Source organism: Chenopodium quinoa, unplaced genomic scaffold, assembly GCF_001683475.1.
Source record: "Chenopodium quinoa cultivar QQ74 unplaced genomic scaffold, ASM168347v1, whole genome shotgun sequence".
NCBI classification, from domain to species: domain Eukaryota; kingdom Viridiplantae; phylum Streptophyta; class Magnoliopsida; order Caryophyllales; family Amaranthaceae; genus Chenopodium; species Chenopodium quinoa.
The window spans coordinates 333,860-353,529 of NW_018743591.1; the positions used below are offsets into that span (position 1 = coordinate 333,860).

General features: G+C 35.4%; 1 protein-coding gene across 1 annotated transcript; it reads right to left on the minus strand.

Moving 5' to 3' along the window:
- Positions 1–1,906: 1,906 nt before the first annotated feature.
- Positions 1,907–18,168, minus strand: LOC110682702 (alpha N-terminal protein methyltransferase 1-like). The gene is made up of 8 exons (XM_021859028.1): positions 17,778–18,168; positions 17,524–17,665; positions 16,686–16,744; positions 15,498–15,617; positions 11,014–11,115; positions 8,272–8,326; positions 2,983–3,080; positions 1,907–2,236 (listed from the first exon to the last, which is right to left on the minus strand). Exons 1-8 carry the CDS (start codon positions 17,910–17,912, stop codon positions 2,111–2,113), a joined length of 837 nt encoding a protein of 278 aa, XP_021714720.1. The 5' UTR covers positions 17,913–18,168; the 3' UTR covers positions 1,907–2,110.
- Between the last annotated feature and the right edge of the window lie 1,502 nt (positions 18,169–19,670).

Sequence of the window (19,670 nt, forward strand, 5' to 3'; positions counted from 1 at the left end):
TTGAATATGTCTCCCAAGGGAATATACACCCCTAAGGAAAATGCCAAAAATCCCCAAAACAAGTTGAGTTCCCCCCTCCCCCCAAATTCTCATTTATGTCATCCAAAGCAGTGAGAGCAGAAGAAAAATTGGGGGCTTTGAGGGTTTTGTTAGGTGAGGATGTTGAAGTATTTCGAAATTCAAACCACACGGCTTGCTTAAGTTTTGGAAACAATGGGAAGCGGCTTGGCAATGTCATCGACCCGAGCAAAACGCAATAAGATAGATCGACCTCTTCTTCTTATTTTATCATGAATGGATGAAGAAATAAGCAAGTCACTATAATTCTTTGGTTGAGAAGGAAGATGATATGGATGTCAACTTCAATTTAGGGTTTGTTGTGCTTGTTGTGCACAATAGAAAAATGTAGAAAATACAGTGTATTGAAATGAGAGCAAAAAGAGAAAAAAAAGGCATTAAAATAAGGAGGGGTATTAAATGACCAAATGAGGGTAGGTCGGTAAGAGTGGGTAATAGTTTATAATTTCCCATAAGTAGGCGGGCCATAAGAGAAGGGAGAGAAATTGACTTTACTTAAAATGGTAGTATAGCAATTAATTAGAATAGGATGTTAAAGAAAAATATTGTGATTATTCTTAAATGGGTGAGTAATTATTTTCACATTGAACTACTCGTATTTAATTTTTTAAGTTTAATTGGATTGGGGGTTGAGTATATTTGGTTTGTTAGATTTGTAAATATTTAATTGGTTTGGGCTACAATAGTTACAATTTGTAAGGAATTAATTTTATTTGTGGTTGATTTTAAACTAGATTTTTAAAAACTGTTTTTCTTTTGCTTATCTTTGATAAACGCCTTAATTGATATCATGCTTGTAGTAATAGCTTATTAATCGTGTTAAAATGTATTATTGAAAGCAGTTTTCAAGTTAAAAAACCATTAGAGTGTTACAAAGTGAATCTAGGAGTTATTGGAAACACATGAAGTCATGTATATTCTGATTTCATTTGTGGTTTGGGCCATAATAGTTCCAATTTATAAGGAATTAATTTTATTTGTGGTTTGGTTTTAAGCTAGATTTGTGAAAAACTATTTTTCCACTTCTTATCTTATCTTTTGATAAACGTCTTTTCATCATCACACTGACCGTAATAGCTTATTAATTTTGTGAAATGTTTTATATAACGCAATTTTTAATTAAAATGAACTATTAGGGTATTACAAAGTAAAATCTAGAAATGCCAAAGTAAAGGTCGATTGAGGGCGATTAGGCACTCATGACTCATGAGTATTTCTTTGATCCTTTCCACTTTTCATCTCCAATCATATCCTAATCGTATACTTTTTAAAGTGTTGCTTTTGATGGCTTAATCATTTTGATTTATGCATCGGGTTTACAAGTTTATTTACAAGATTTGTTAGTGGCTCCATACTTTATCTTTTACAAACTTTATGCCACACATGTATGTTTTTAACCCGCATAGACAAATTTTCATGCCTACAATAAATTCTCCCGATGATGAATTAGAATGAATTATCACTTCTTTGCCTCAAAGAACCCTAATAGATACAAACACATTCTTAACTACCAAACCTTAAGAGAGATGAAAGTTCCATTAATCTAAGATACCATAGGCGAAATCAATTGTATCCAAGTGTCAAAAGAGAACAAGCGTCAAAAGTAAATCCTGCACAAATCATGATAAATCTGTATATGAAATCCTAATTAGTGTTATTTTTGTACGTTAATTAGATCATCGTAAAACACAAACACAGTATGGTTCAGCTTCGTGCGTGCCACTACAAATGAGAACTAAATATAATTAGCTCTTGTTTTGACATGACCAACAATATCACTTGTTGAAGCACATAAATACACTGACATAAAGCAATTACTTATGCAACATTCACAACAAGTTCCATAGTGCAAAGCTAATATAACGATTTATGTTCAAAGCATCTCCAAAGACATACATTTTGGTTACAATAACTCTTACACTAATTGGCAATTTACCACCATGCACAAACAATGAGGTGAGCATATAAGGGATTAAAAAGTGAATAAACCCAAATCTTTTATAAAAAACGACACTTATACATAAGAATATCATTACTTGATGATGCTCGGTCTATTAGCATGTTGTTTACATCTGGACAAACGACTTCTCTTGGGCACTTCTGTGGTTAGTGCATACATCTTTACCGGAAAGAGTTCTTTAGGAAAATCTCTTTGATCCTGAAATAAGAAATTCAAATAAGAATGATATTTGATATGGTTTGGTTTTGTTTTGTTTTTGGGATTTTTTTTTTGTTTTTTATTTTTTTTTTTAATTTTTTTTTATTTTTTATTTAACATGGTTCCTATACAAAATCATAATTAGGTTACGTTAACCACACTTTGAAATTTCCTTTGATCTTGCAACAAAAAGTTTCATTGCAATTATACTAAAATAAAATTAATATCCCACATATTCCAATACACATATAGTTCATCCATGCACCATACAATTCAGTACGAGTTAAAACCTAAATTGCTGAAACTTTTCTTATCAGTTACAAACATCAATAAAACCTTCCTACAATGAGGCAAGGTTCAACTTCAATGCTAAGATAAGACAAACAAATCAACTTATGAATATAAATTGAAATTTCATCTTAAGAAACTTATGGATATAAATTAAAATTTCTTCTTAAGAAAGATCCTTGTTTATCTAAACTTAAGCAAGGCTAGAGCTTATTTAAAAATTTAAATTAAGCTCAGCAAACATGCAAATCTTCAATTGCTTAATGCAGAGTACCATGAGGAATGTGTATAAAATAGTCTTGGTAGTCGTGGAAACCATTAAAAATCACAAAACACATCTGGAGTCCCAATTACCATAAAACATTTTAGGTATCGAACAATGAAATTTCCAATGACTACTTGAAAAGATGATTTTATTCTATGTTAAGCATGAGGGTATGTGAAATTGTAAATAATACCTTAATTTTATAGAGATGAAGCCCAGACTTTTTGAAAAGTTCCTTGTAATATAAATCTGACCTTGTTATGCTGCAATCATCCTTATCTAACACAAATCCTGAAAGCAAGCAACACAAAATTTCACTTAAAAACTCAATGGACTATGTGAAGCCACCAATATAATGAGGCAAACCAGCTTTTTATTAATAGCCCAAAACCATAACCGATCACAAGATATCTTGTCAATTTTAAACCTGTAGGGCAATCACCCATAATCCAGTCTAATACATAGCAAAAAGATTGTGTAAAACATTAAACTTTATCATCCACTTAGGTGTTAGATTTACGTAGCGAACATGACGCTAGAAGTCATATGGTTTGACATTTGTGATGCAGGTGCATGAAATTTCTTATTTAGCAAAGCTTCAAATATAAGCTTCTTTTGGTACATCAATGTTTATTTATTGTATTTTGCAAAGTGGCCAAACAAAACTAATTTCCACGTGCAAAGGCTTTATAACTTAAATCATTTCAATTCGCTACTATAAACAACCAAGACACAAGACTACTTGATAGGTCCTATTTTGCACATGTTTTAGGTGGGTATCTAAGCTCATTTGATTACAAAATTAGAGATCTTTAATGCAAATTTGCATTATTTGCTTAAGTTGTGCTCTACTACTCTTCGTTTGTGTGTTTTGATGAATTTCAGGTGATTTATATGCAAATGGAGTATGGTTGGCTAATCTTGAGTATAATACTCATGGAGTATGAAAACATATTGCTTAAGAATATCAAAACATGTGTTCGAGACGAACTTGAGTGAAAATGAAGCAAAACGTTGATGAAATACTTGACAAATATGACACCTGTTCACTATTATGCTCATAACTTTTGATATACAAATGATAATGGAGTGATTCAAATTGCATTGGAAAGTAGACTTGAAGACCTTTCCAACGATATATTACACGCCTCAAACGGAGCTCCGGATATGAAGTTGTGACTGATTTAAGATGAGTTAAATACAAACTATTTGCTGCAGCCTCTACGTGCCCGATCGGGCATGGTCCGCCCGGTTGGACCGGGCACATAGGAGTTAGATGATTTTTGGTATTTTCGAAGGTAGCAAGCAATTTATGAAGACCGCCCCACGCGCCCGATCGGGCAAGGTCCGCCCGGTTGGACCGAGCACGTGGTGGAAGAAGTGCTACGAAGGAAAGCAACTCCGTACTCTCACCGCCCGATCGGGAGGTGCTTGCCCGGTTGGACCGAGCACAGTTATGCGGCACTCCGTATTATTATTTTCTTATTTTTAGGTCATTAAGGGTATAAATACCCCTTGTAATCTTCATTAGAAAACGAGTTTTAATTTTCCTTTAGTCCTCTTTCTCTCTCTAGAGTTCTAGTTTATTACTTTGAAGCAATTTTAATTCTTTCCATTAGATTTGAGCATTGTTCTTCAACAATTTAATTCCCTTCAATTGAAGAATCTTTGGTATTTATTTCTACCTCGTTCTCTTTCAATTATTTTTACTTTTCAATTTTGTTTTCTATAATTATGATTGTTATTGTTTATTTCATTATGAGTGAGTAGATCTTGGATGTTTTAATTACTTGATTTCTTCATATTCTTTAGTTTATTTTCGAATTTTCCATACATTAGTTCCTTAGTTAATCGATCATTATTGATTCTTGCTTAGTAGGAATTTGAGTCTACTTAATTAGTTGAACCTTAGTCTCTTGGGATTCGACCCTTACTTGCCTGTCTACATAGTAGTGGTTAGTTAGGTTATTTTTGCTAGGTGTGCGACCGCCTACTAAATTTTGGCGCCGTTGCCGGGGACCAATTTTGGCGCCGTTGCCTGTCTACACATCTCTAGCGACACTTGCTAGACTTCGAGTAGCCTTACACGAGATACACATACTACAACAATTGAAATTAAAAGTACAAACACGTAAACTAAAATTAAGCATCTTGTTTGGATGGCCAGAGAGATTCATTGATGTACCACCTTTCCTCTTCATACCTGCATGAAAATTTGACTTTATGATAGGATAGGCATGGTTAGTGTGCAAACTCTTGCTTCGCTTCCAAATCCTTTCTCTGGTTCTCCTTTTTTGAAGACTGAAAATATTGTCAATGGCTTCTAAAGAGCCTTTCCTCCTCGACTTACTTTTGAACTCTAGTAGAGGTTGAACGGGGTCTTTCCTAATTGGCAAACTGGTATCCTTCTCTTTGGGAGCCTGCACTTAGTACTCATCCTTGATATAGCTAGATTATTGCGGCGGGTGGGCATGATTTGTTCTAACATCAACAAAGGCACTTTCAATTTCATTCACGAATGATGACTGTTTTTGATTGGTGTCATCATCCTTAAAAACACTCGAAGATGGTATCGAGTAAGAGACCCCTGCTTCCCTCGAACTATGGTTGTGGGGGGTCTCCATCTTGTGATCTTTGAGGGTGAAGGTATGTACCTTCAACAAAGACATAGAATGTGGTTGATAGAGCCACAACTCTTTCCCCTGCCTCAATTTATATAAATCTGCACGGATGATTCTCAAACAAGAAGATGGCTTTTTTCGATTGACAAAAGCCACCTTAACCTCACGAAAGGCAAAACTCGAACAATTCGAACCTTTTAAAGTATCCACCTTCATGGGAACTCCACTATCCTTCTTGTAAGACTCCTGACACCATTAACCACTTCAATGGTAGCTTCCAGCTTAGCAACAAAAGTCTCCACCTCCTTCTCCACCTTGGACCCTTCAAGTCTGGTACCAGAATCCATTTCTCTTTCATTAACTGAGCTTATTTGATCTTCACCATATTGAAGATGCATATTATCCTCACTCTTTTCCTCATTACCATCCTGTTTCCTAAACACAACTTCCCTCAGTCTTGCCAATTCCTTCCCAATTTCCTTATTATTAGGTTCAATCTCTTTTGCTGATTTAAAATCATCAAATGCCTTCTCCAAAGCTCCCAACTTCTCCAATGCTACTCCTCTTCTAAACAACGCCTTTACATTTCTCTTATTAGACTCTAGAATCAAAGAACATGAAGTAATGGCATCACTAAATTTGTTGAGCTTAATTGCACTAGCCGCAATATTCAAATGAAGGCTAACACTAGTTCTTTCAACTCAAGGCTAACCTCACACATATGAGAATCATCACTAATGGCACAAATTATAACACACAAACATTTGATGTCCTTATTGTACATCACAACCCTGTTACATGGACTCGGCAAAAATCATCACGTACCCGTGTCGACAAGACACGACGCCGACACGAGTACAAAATCCGGATCCGACCCACCTGAATGCACTCAGACATGGCAGTTTCAGTTGACAACTTCAGCTTCATGTTCTTGAAGCTTCAAAAATGGCAGCAAGCTTGAGGGTGAAGACCGTTCAAATTTACTCCATTTAAGAGAAGAGAGAGGGTATAGGAGAGAGGAGAGAGAAATCAGAAAATTAAGGCTGGAATTAAATGTTTGACTGACACTAGACCCCAAATAACTTTCTTTTTCTGTTTTTTACTTTGTGGACCCACACTCCACTGTCTCATTTCAATTTTTTATTTTTAAGGTACCCCCTCATTGTAATACTTAAATTCCTTGTGTCTGATTACACTTCAGAGTATTTCATTTTTTGTTCACTAACTATTTTTTGTTAAATTTCCTTCACTAAAAAAATAAAAATTATAAGTTATTATACATAAATGCCGTGTCCAGAACTCGGACAGAGTCCCATGTCCTAAATTTTCGAGATTAATGTGTCGGACACTCGGATCAGTACTAGTGATCCTTCTATCCGAGTCCATGTAACAAGCATCACAAAAGCAGTATTAAAATTTCTCAATTTGAACAGGCCATTTGCTTCATCCTTTAGAGCAGTCACATAAGAGATAGCCTCCTCCGAACTACTGTTTTTCTCAAACATTTCCTCAACATCAAAGTCATCCTCCCACAAATGGTCTAAGTGATATAGCAAGATAGGTCCTAAACTTGAATTTTTCCCCAGCCCTTAAAAATACCAGACAGTGATATCCAAACAAACTACTAAGCTAAAGCCAAATTAGCAAACAAGCAACATCCCACGAAGCTAGAAAGATGCACATTCAAAGCAAGAACAAATCTTTTGAAAAGGACTTACAGATTAATCGCAATGCCGACGCCGACGAAAAAAAAAAAAAAAAAAAACCCACGGTTCTTTTAAGAAACACAATTATCGAGACAGAAAGGATTTGGTGCTTTAAGGGAAGCTCGCCGGCAACCAAAGGAGGGGAATTGGCCGCCGACGAGCTTGCAGGTGTTAGGAATGCAGTGGGTAGGGGGAGAGAGAGAGCGGAGTTTACTAAGCTTGGTGTTGACCTTGTACACGTAGGTGGGTAGCACTCTATTTTCAAAAGTTGGCAAAACAAGGAGGAGATGTTATTTCCTCACCAGTAACTTTGCAAACACTTTTTTACAAAACTGATGTGAAATTCTAGTCCAACCTTCTCCTAAAACAGCACATTTATTTAAAGATATAATAGGTTACTTGAGTCTTAAGTTCTTTAACATTTCGCATAGGGTTTCTCAGGGGGACTAAGGAAGTAACTCGAATAAGGAGTGGTTTAAATAAATTCAGTTGCATTGTTCTTATCCATTTCATGTATAATAGCTGGCACCTTCCAACTTGATTAGTTTTTGCTTTGGCGTGTACTAAGCTACGTTAGGAGCTATCTTCAGTATATATTCAGCATTATGAGAACAAAAATTATATGGTAGTAAAGTTTCCATCGGTTCTTGATATGTTTTAAATCTTTCAATTTGCTCTTAGCCAGTTGCTGAAGGCAGTATTATCAAAGCTTAAAACGGCATTTTTGTACATTATGGTTTGTGTTTAACAGATAGTAAATAGTAGTGGAAGAATTTTCCTTGCATATCTTCGATTTGCATGTGAAGCAATTTTTAAGGACCCTTGTAATTTTTTTGTTTGTTTGTGAGAGGGACACTAAATCATTTATTAAAAAGAGGTGATGTGAGCTATATGCTTTTTGAAATTGGTATTGAAATTGTTTGAACGAGATGAGAACATGGACATTACATAAAAAATAATGGTATTGTCATGCGCTGCTTCTAATATATTTCCCTAGCACTGTATCTTAAATAGGTAATTAAGGAAGTCAGAAGCAAATTAGGCTACTTAAAAGGCATCAGCAAGACCAAAAAGAGAATGTTTCTAATGAAACTGTTTGTTAAATGTAATGCCAGAGCATCAGAAGAACTTAAATGTTACAGAGATTGTCCTTACCATTTCTGGCAGTGTTCTCCTTAACGATGAAATATCCACCTGGTTTGAGACCAGCCTGAAATTAATTACAATGATATGAAAATTTTGTGTTGTGAGAACCACTTTATATATATAAAAAACATCAGCTACTAATACTTGAAAAAAAATAGAGAACTTATGAGTCCCAAGTCAACAATAGAAACAAATGACATTGCTTCATGTTGCAGGCAGTACAACCAAAACACACACACAAAGGAGAGTTGAGAAACCAAGGATTAATACTTGACAAAAACATACGAAACGAATAATAGGATGCTTTCTTCCAAAAGATTTTGCACCACAAGTAACTTAAAATATACATGATGAGACATTTTCTTCCAAAAGATATTGTTCAGGAGTTTATTATCAACCGGGTATCCATAGTGTTGATGAGAAGGGCTATATGAAAAAGGAAGAATTGAAGATTGATTGCTTTGTCAAGGTTTGATTCCTTCCATTTCTCAAGGGATGAAAACTTTAAATTTCAAAGGATTTGATGAGGTTGCATATCTACCTACGAGATTTAAAAAGTCAGAAAAAGAGAGAGAGGAAAATAAAACTCCGTACTCTAACTCGAAATCTTTTAAGGGGTTAACTCATAATTATTCATTTAAGGAAGAGAAGGGAAACAAAATAACGATTACACCAGAACAATAGGCTATGAAAGACTATGCTTCAAGTGTCAAGGTAATGAGCTCATTGCTACGCAATGCCACAATTAAGATCATTGCGAGCCTTGCTGAATGCTAATCATCATACACTTTAGATGTATCACATGGAGGGTAAAGTTAAAAATATGCCTTCATTATGAAAGAGCAAGAAGGAAGTGGTTCTGAATATAATTATTCGAAACATTACAAAGGTCTTATATTTGAGGCTGCCCCATTCCACAATATTGTTATCCTTAAAAAAGGTTTCATATTAGTACATCACCAATTGAAGATCGAGTATACGTATACTAATTTTTGTAGAATTAGTACATCATCCATTGAAGATCGAGCATACGTGTACTATTCTTAGGAAAATTTATTTCACACGTAAATTGGGTTTGTAATCAAAACCCATCCTAGTCCCTACAAATCGAATTGGTTGAATGATGAAGCTGATCTATTGAGTAATTTGGGTATGCAATCATAACACCATCCTACTCCCTAGAAGCTGAATCAATTGCATGATGAAGGTGGTCTTTTAGGTGAATAAGCAAGTATTAGCTATTCAGGAAAGACGAGCTATGGAGTGATGTTAATGTTATACTAATGACAGCTCAATAAGTTCTTTATTTTAGGATCATCCATGGCAATGGGATAGGGATGGAGTTCATCTATATAAGAAAAACATCAACAGTTTTTTATGGAGACACAAATTGGCTTGCAACCACTACCTCCAATATTTAAAAAACCTAAGCAAGTTGACAACACAACTAGTGAACCTGATTCCATTTTTTTTTTTTTTAGATTTTGATGACAAGCCTAAAAGAAAGAAGGAAAAGAGAACAGAAAATCAAGAGCATCTCTTAAAAGCTGCGCAAATATCTCCATTTGAAATTGGTGACTATGTACGGCTTTCACATAGTGCTCAAAAGCATTCAAAGGTGAAGAATAAGCCGATTGAAGAAGGTCCATTCAAGATTATGCATAGGGGAAATCACGACACATTTCAACGTCTTCTCAACAAAGGCATATATGCTACTTTATTAATTGTGAATTAATTCCTTGACAAGAAGACTCTCTCAAACATTATTTTAAAGGGGGGACTGATGTGAAGCATCCCTTAATATATTTTTATAGCTTTATTAGAAAAGTTATAAGATTTTACTCGCTCCTTAAGGGTGAAGTTTTACATGAAATAAAAAAGATGTCTTAATAGTAGTAGGAAGTTTTAGGAAAATAATAAAAGTTACTTTCCTATTCTCATTAAGAATTAATAATTTTCCTAGGTCATTTAAAAGTCTAGTCTTGCTGCCTATACACATTAAAGTTTATAATAAGAACAAGCATTTTGATTGCATATTCAGTTTTGTTTGTTGAACCAAAAATTCAGCATGATTATTGATAAGTGACCATCAATGCTTATGAGTTGGGATCTATCTTTTTATTTTCCATTAAGTCTAAATAGATCTACATCAATATGGCAACAAGGTAGAGAGAAGAAAATAAAAGCATAAACAGCACGAGGAGTGATTGACAAGGGTGATAGAGAGAGAGAGAGAGAGAGAGAGAGAGAGAGAGAGAGTAGAAAATGACAATTGTGGAAATTACACATCAAAAATTGTAATGGAAAATTAGGTCATAATTGACCAATAAAGCTTTCTTTCAAAACACCCATATTTTGCCGAATTTTTTAAAAGACCAAAATATGATTTAAGGGGATATTTTAAAGTAATCCTTATGGATAATCGGCCTTGTTGGACTTATTTAACTCATTAGCCTCCCTGCCCTTGTGGCCATGCATTTGCTTATTTTAACTCTTAGACTCCAAAGAACTCAAGAATCCATGAATTATCATCATAAAAACCTACTTCGCTAAACCAGCACTCCCAATCGTTCCATTAACACCATATCCAAGTACAAGTCCCAACAATTAACTCACATGTGTGAAGTTCTAATAATTAACTCACATGTGTCGACATCACCAAAATTTGTCCATCTCCAAAACTTACACAAAAAAAAAAAAAAAACAAAAAAAAAAAAAAAAAAACATCATCAATATGAAGCACCAACTCACCTTGGCTCTTTTAAAGAAAGATACAAAGTCATCATCCGTAAGATGCCCAATGCACCATTGAACCCATATCACATCGTATCTTCCAGAATTCGGCGTAAACTCCTAATACAATACAAATTCAAATCGTTAAAACATCACAAACTCATATTGCTGTTAAGAAAACTAACAAATATTTTTCTAACATCTAAATAAATATAAATGGATCAATCTTCTCTTGTTAAATATAGACATTAACAAACCAAAGAAATCAAAAAATCCTACATTTGCTAGAAAGAAAAGAAAGAAAGGCAAAACAGTAATGGCTAATTGAGAAATTAATGGTAAGGTGTTTGTTCAGTGTTCAATTTGGATATCAGTGTTCAATTTGGATATGAGCCGAATAGAATCTGATCCGAATTAAAATAAACCACCATTTATTTTTTTAGCCAAGTGACCCATTATTGTTGGAACGAAATTAAAAAAATACAAAATGTTACAACTTGGTCTACATCGGTTCACAATCCCAAAATATGTTACGGAGGATTAGGATAGCTTAGTTGTGTTATATTATTGTGTATTCTATGCTATGTTACATTGACACGGGTACGGGTATCCGATATTGGTACGGATCCGAGTGTCCAATACGTCATTTTCAAAAATTTAGGACACGGGAACACCGTCTTAACTTTGGACACGACAATAAAAGAAGAAAAAAAAAAAAAAAAAAAAAAGAAAGAAAGGATAATCGTGGCAAGTCCCCATAATGTACTCTGTAGTACTCAGTACTACTACTTTTTTTTTAACGAAAAGTAGTACTACTACTAGTCTACTACCTAAGTACCTAATAGTCTAATACTGCCAAAACTCTTATTGATACTGCCAAATTTTAAAAGCATACGTTGAATTTTTTGTAAAAAGAGAAAGTGGAGCGTGGGTCCAATAAAAGACTCCACCATTCATTTTTTATTTCTCTCTCCTCTCTCCTCTGTTGAATCTGTTGAGTGTTCGCCATTTTTTAAGCTCCAAGCTCCACCTTCAACCTCTTCTCTGCCATTTTGAAGCTCCAAGACAACTATGCCATACCCGAGAGCCAAGTGGCGTGTCCGGAACAGATTTCATACCCGGATCCGTGTCGAGTCGTACCGACCCAAATATGACGGCAAATTTGCCGTGTCCGAGTAACAGAGATTCTATGTTATCAAATTCAAGTAGTTTAAAAACTAATATTAGACTCCAAGAAAAATTTCAATTATTGTGGATCCAAAGCAATTCAATCCCATCCAGGATGAAAATCAAATTTTTACAAAACTTTAAATCCAATTAGGGTTACTGATTCAGTTTGGATTGGATTAGATTTCGGTTTTCATCCAAAATTTAGACACCTTTAAATTTTTGGAGTCAATTACAAGAGAATCCCGAGAATAATTTGTTAAGATAAAGAAGAGAAAGCTAGGATACCCCAGCAAGGCGGTGAAAATTAAAAAATCTCATTGTTATCTTCATCTCCAACGCAGCAGTTAGAAAGTGGCCAATGAATTTCTTCACCAAAGGATACCCCAATGACTATGGATCTGGATGGGTCCAAAGGATATAAGGCGGTGGGCAGGACATTGAAGGAATAAGAATTAAGAAGCCAAATCCACCTCTTTGCATTACTTCAATTTTAAGATAAAGTGTAGGCTATAATAGTAGTGTGGAGGAGGAGGCATTGCTCTAATTTAAATGGGAGTATACCAATTGAGTGATGGCAAGAGAACTGAGCGCTTTTATCTAATAGTTTCACTCTCTAAGGTATAGGCAAGTACAACACGGGAATATCATTGTTATGAATCAATACAAGGGGGAAAAGCATATTAGGTAGTGTATCTAGAAGAGAGAGATGAGTGAGATGATTAATACAAAAGTATAATTAAGAAGGGACTAACATGTTATGAATGCCCCCTATCGAACATTGCTCCCATTGTTGTTTAAACCCTCTGTTGAGTGTTAGTATCTCTATAGGTGGCTTACTTACCCATAAAACATTCAAAGGCCTTTTGTACCGGTAAAGGTAAAAGCTACCATTTCAAGTCGCAAAGCAACCTCCATAGACAATGAAGATCGCATCAGCACAACCACCAAAAGAATCAAATTAATGAACCTTATAGTTCTAATCCATCGAACTCCAAATCATACTAAAGTGATTTTATAAGAGCAATGTCAACTTATGTTAATCGAACACGGCTAAAATCACGAAGTGTCCGACCCTTCATTGTGCACTTAAACACTTCCATTAAGAGTGGAGAGGAAAAAAGATGAAAAACATGAAAGAAAAACACATCTTGTTCGAAAACCACCATTGATATAGAGAAGATGGAGAGAAGAAGAATGTCATTTATTGGGAGAGTTTATAGAGGAAAGAATTAAAATTAAAAATTAGGGGTGGACGTAATGAATAATTTAAAGCTTTTATAATATACAATTTATGTATTAAAATTTAAGAGACGTATTAACGTGCCCCGTACCCGTATCCAAAGATCGGCCAGAATCCCTGTGTCCTAAAATTTTGGAACTTGCCGGAGCCATTGTAGTAGAAATGTTGTTACTAACACATACTAGTATATTAAAGGTAATCTATACGTATCCATGTTCTTTTAAGAATGCATCTATTTCCATCTTTTTTTATCGTTGGTTAAACTCCCCCCCCCCCAAACTACAACCGCATTATCTTTGTTTTTTATTTGATTAATTAACTTCGTTTGATTAAGCCAAAATTCTTTAAATATCTCCGCCCTCTTTAAAATATCATAAACATTTTGTCGGTTGAGCGCCTCCTACACTTACCACTTACCCACTCTTTCAGCACCCCCGTGAGTCCATATAACATATGCCCGTGTCCAACACCCGACACTTGTTCCTGAATCCATATAACATAGATGTCAACTACTTACACATGCAAATAAAATATAACCAAATTGTCCAATACTAACCAATCTATATCAAATATCTACACCTAGCTCATACGATGCTTCTTCCCATGAAATGATGATGAAGATGACGAGCAAGCATATGCTGAGGAGTAAACCTAGAGGTTGAGAAAGGGTGGTGGACTAGGAGTAACAACTGAAAGTCGAGCAGTAGGAGAGGGAGGAGTATGTAAGGTAGAGTGCAAGAGGGAGTGGGTGGACAAAAGGAGATTTATCTTACAAAAGAAGCAGAAGATGATAGTGTAGTGGACACTTGAGGTTACACAATAAGGTGTGAATGTTCCACCCTAGACAGGTGTGACCACAAAATGAAGTAAGGCTTCATATCGTATAGTGGAGGAGCAATTACTAAAAAGGGATGTGACATTAAGACTCGCATAGTACATGCCAGATGTACTAGGCAATTCATTTCTTAAGGTATTCATACCTTACCCATTCACTTCGGCAATTATCTCTCTTGATTAATTTACCTAGAATTAGTAGTAAAAAGCGATAGGCACACTAAGGTGCAAAGGGTTCTTGGAGCCTAGGCGCAAGGTGCAACTTTAATTTATATAGGTTTGTTTTTAAGTTAATGGTTTTATGTATTAAGAATTTAAAATTTAAATAAAAACATATTGGGTGAGGGAACTTGATTATAAAATTACTAAATCTGAAAGGTTACTTATCACTTTATCAATAAATATGTATTAAAATTTAAAAACAAACAAAAAAGCCCTTAACTTTTAATTATGAGAGCTCAAAAGAGGAGAAAAAAATTTCTGGTTAAGTTTCCAGATCTAAAAGGAAGAGAAAAGAATGAAAAAAATGACACAAAATTAGGAAGAGAAGTTTGAAGGGAGGATGAAGGAAGAAAAGAAAATTGAAGAGAAAGGAGAGTACGCTTACCTAGAAAAGCTTAACCAACGACGGCATAGCGTCTAAATAAAAGGCGACCTAAGTGCACCGCCTTACGAGGCGAGGTAAGGCGCGCACCACGTCTTTCATGTTTATCGTGATTATCTCCACGCCTTGATTCGCCTAGCGCCGAGGCGCATCCAATGCGCACTTTTTAAAACTAAGTTGTGTTATGATAGCTAAGCTTTGAATCAACATAATTCAATTTAAAGCAAAACCATATCTTTCACCCAAGTTCTAACCAAAGTCCAAAACAATTAAATCATAATTATGCTGCAATATAAGCACGGCAGTTTAGCAGTGTGTTATGGTTACTAAATAGGCCGATATCTAACAGTAACAAAACCATGCTATATACAATAAATTGTTAAAATGATTTGCTAAAGCAACAATAGCTACAAAAAAGTCAAAAAAACCAGAGTGCAGACCCCCATCTCTACCCCGTTTCACTCCCACATAAACCAGGAGAAACTGCCAGTCTCAATCATACAAGTGTTCTATGTTCATGAATGCTCAAAAGATTGACCAAGTAAATTTAGTTCATGACAAACTAGTTTAAGATTTCATAGTTGAATCTTAATATGGAAATGTATCTAATTCATACTGGAATAATAAAACAAGTCAGTCCAAAACTAATATTACCTGGAGCGGAACACAATAGAAATTTGTAGCTCTGTGCTCATCAGCACCAATTTTACCATCAAACACCAAACTCTGTTGTGCTGCTTCTAGAAAATGAGGCACTGGCTCGAGAAGATCAACCTGGAGTAAGTTGAAAATATAAAGCTACTTAATTACTTCCAGATAAAGGAACTTAAATCCCAAAAGACTAATCCAACAAGTAAGATATTGAAATTACAATAAGAAAAGCCATTTACAAAATAGTGGCTCGGATTTTTCAGCTTTTCAATTTAAAGTAAGTCCACCTGTTTATCATTTTTTTTTTTAACTATATTTTGAAAGGCTTACAAGTATGCCATATAGATTTCATGGTAGCATTTATAAAATGTTTAACTCTTTAACCCACAATATAGACACAGTAGAAGTAGTAGACTATGCAGATATGTTATACAGAGAGCAAATAAGTAATTGAGAAGATGGTAACACTAATGCAACAAAGTAGGATATAACTAATTACAAAGGCAATAACAAAGGAGGTCTGATGGACATGTATGGCATACGGTGACTAAAACCGATCTTCTAGTTGCTTAACAAATGAAACTAAGCTTCCCAGTTCTACATTAAATATCACTGGAGTAAAAAAGTAAAGAGTTGGCATATTTAGCAAAGAACCAAGGGTCACTAAATTTGCATATCCATCACATTTGAGCCTCAGTCATAAGTCAAAACTCCAATGGTTGGCAATATTGATTCACTTCACTTTTAAAGTACTCTAGACCAAAGTCTGAAGGGAATAAATAAATTGATAAAATAAGATAAACAAATAAATAAAACTACTGTTGTAAAATAGCTCATCGGTCTATTTGAACAAACAGAAATTGCCTCTATTATTTATTACTTGCAAGTTGCAACACTTACCATTTCACATTTTCATCATTTATATCTCTTATTAGTAATAAGTAAAAATTTGATATTATGAAAGTATATATCAAGATGAATCTAACAAGATCCCACGTGACTATATTTTTTCTTTATTATAAATCATCAAAGCTATTCAAAGTGACTGATTCATTTCTTGGAAAGTCATTCTGAAGAAGAAGATCACACAAGTTCTTTGGTTCCCTTGAGAACAACTTTATTTATGTATTTTTTCAAAGAGGAGAAAAAAACATGCAAGAGTCACCACAAAGGTAAATAAGCAAAATATACCTCATTAAAATATCTTATAAGGAGATTCTTAGTCACTCTACCAATGCCAGAGCCACAATCTGCAGCAAGGATAACTGCTTAGAAAAACCAATAGTATTCCCCAGTTGCAATTGTTGTGCGTATTAAATGCAAGAAAAACAAAAATTGGATTCTAGGCACCACTCACTCCCTTAAATTAATACTTCCATGTTTAAAAATAATCAAGGTTGGCTTGACTATGGTTGATTTCAGAAGTGTTACAAGCGGATAAAGGAAGTTCTTTGAAGAGTGTTCTCTTACTTTCACACACGAGTGAACTCTTTTTGAAGAGCACCCTTTGACAGTTACAGAGTATCTTTTAAACATATTGTTCAATATTCCTAAAATCCTAACCACAAGTCACAATACTCCAAGAGAATCTATGCACCTTAATAAACACCCTCTACCTCAAATGTTAGAAGAAGCATAGAGTAAAATAATAATAAAAAATCATCCTATAATGCAAATATAGTTCAATAATGAATCATCAGCTTATTGTTACATTAAAACTTGCAGTGTAGGCTATATTTTAAGTAACACACCAAGACCTCTATTATAACTAAAGTCTTATGCTTAGGAAACAAATTGACAAAGTAATTAGAACGAAAAAATACGACAAAATCTTCCTATAACTCCAATTTACCCTAGTAAATTATTCCACATTTTCTTAAGAAAAATCCTCGTGATCAGCCGTACCACATTCCATATGTTGAAAATAGTAATTAAAATGCACATGTAACAACATTTCATTCCTATTTCAACGTGAATCATGCAACTAACCGAAAAACCAAGTTAAACGAAAGCCGAATTCAGAACATACCAAGAGCAACACGATGACTATTCCCGTTATTGAGCAAAGGGTCTGACAAAAGAGAGTTGAGAAACACCTCACTACCCTTTATATCGGGTTCGGTGACATGCCCGTATCCACCCAATACACCATCCACTGATGCATCCACTTCCTTCAACACAAATCAAAATGCAATCAACAAACATTACAAATTATAATTAAATTTATTATTCAAAACTGATTAAAATTATACCGAAATTGAGTAAAAAAAAGAAGCAACTGACTTGCCAATAACCAACGCCATTGCGATACCAATTGACTTTCTTGTGAGAATCGTCGCCATCGCCGAGTTGTTCTTTCCACATCTCGGCAGCGCTCTTGAATTCGCGCCCTTGATTGTCTGATCCCGCGATTTCCATATTTAGCTTTAAACCCTAAAAACGGTTGGGCGGAATTTGTATTTGAATTGTTAAGTGATGAGGTTGTACTGGTATTCTCGACGGTTATTGCCGCCGGCGACGGTTAGTATATTGGTGTTGCAACCCTTTGAAACCACCCTCAGTCCCTCTGTCAGTCTCTAGTGTATCGGGTTATGGAAGACTGAGAAGTGACGACTTCTTGTCTAGTTGCCTTGTCTTTGAGGGCTCGCGTGTTCCTAATGGACATTAATAGAGTAAAGGGCTTGTTTAGTTAATACACGATAATTTATAACGAAAAAATATGCGGATTTTTCACTTTATACCACTGAGTTAATGCATAATTCACCATATACCACACGAAACTTTCTAATACATCATGTACCACACAGTTAATATACATCAATACAAAATGTCTTTTTTGGTAACTGTCGTTAGTCTGCCGTTAACGCCGTTAGTAATTAAGGTTAATTGTGCCACATGGTTGTCACTTATTGGCTCTTATTAATATTATTAACTAACTTTAAAAAAAAAAAATACCACCAACGCCCCCAGCCCAGCCCCAACCCCCACCCTCAGCTGGTCGGCGCCTTGTCCACTTTTCGGCTGGCCGGCGACCATCCCCCTCCCCCGTCAGCGTCAACCCCGACCCGAGCCACCACCTTAGCCAAATTCCCCAACCACCACCTTAGCCCAATTCCCCACTCCTAGCCTAAAACCCAGCCACCACCCCGAAATCCCTTCGCCAGCAGCCCCTCTTCCTCTTCCCCTTCCTTTTCCGACCACCCCCTCCCCCTCCTTTCCCAAACAATTTCTTCAGCATCGCAAATTCACAGGCAAAGGGTTTGGGGTGATAGAGAGGGAATAAGGGTGCAGTGGTGGGGACTTCAGCCGATTTCAAGGGTTTCGTGGGTGGGGGATTGCCGGAAAGGGACGGGATAGGGGTTACTGCCATGGATTGTTGTCTATGCTCTCAAGAGCAGCAGCAAACTCGGGGAAGAAAACCAGAAGACGGAGGAACCGAGGTGGCCTAACCGTGTTCCGCACTTCTTGATTTGCTGCGAAAACAGGCTGATTGTTTGTTGGATTGAAAGCTGGATTTGGAGGAATTTCTAGGCAGCAACAGGGCGTGAGTTCAGAGGCTTAGCTTGGGAGTTTTCTGGGCAGTGAGCCAGAAGAAAACCAGCAGCAGCCAGTGTTATAGATAGGAGTTACTTAGTCAGTGTTAGAGGTTACTTTGTCCGACCAGATGGTGTGGTTAATCGCATACAAAATGCATTGTTATTTAATTTATTTTAAAAAAATATTAGAGAATTAGTAAAAATAAGTTTTAATCTGTAAAAATAATTTTAGTTTGGTAAAAAAAACTTTCAGTTCAGTGAAAATAATTTAAGTTCAATAAAAACAATTTCAATTCAATAATAACATAGATATCTATTTACAAACAAAACTACAAAAATTACACTATATATAAATATAACCCATATGATATCGTATGTTGAAATATCCTACATTAGAACGAATTATTTGACCATGTTTAACATTCAAGTAAAAATTTTATCTTAAAATTTTATCAACCATTTGGGCATCGCTCGAGCACAAAACTAGTCACTAATAAATAAAGTCAGTCTCGCAGCCAAGCCCGAGACAACGACACTTGACAATCCAGTTTTTCGCCAAGTGTCGAGCCACGTAGGTGACAAATAGGTGTTATTATAACACATATGATGCTAAGTAAGCGAATTTTGGATAGAATTTTTA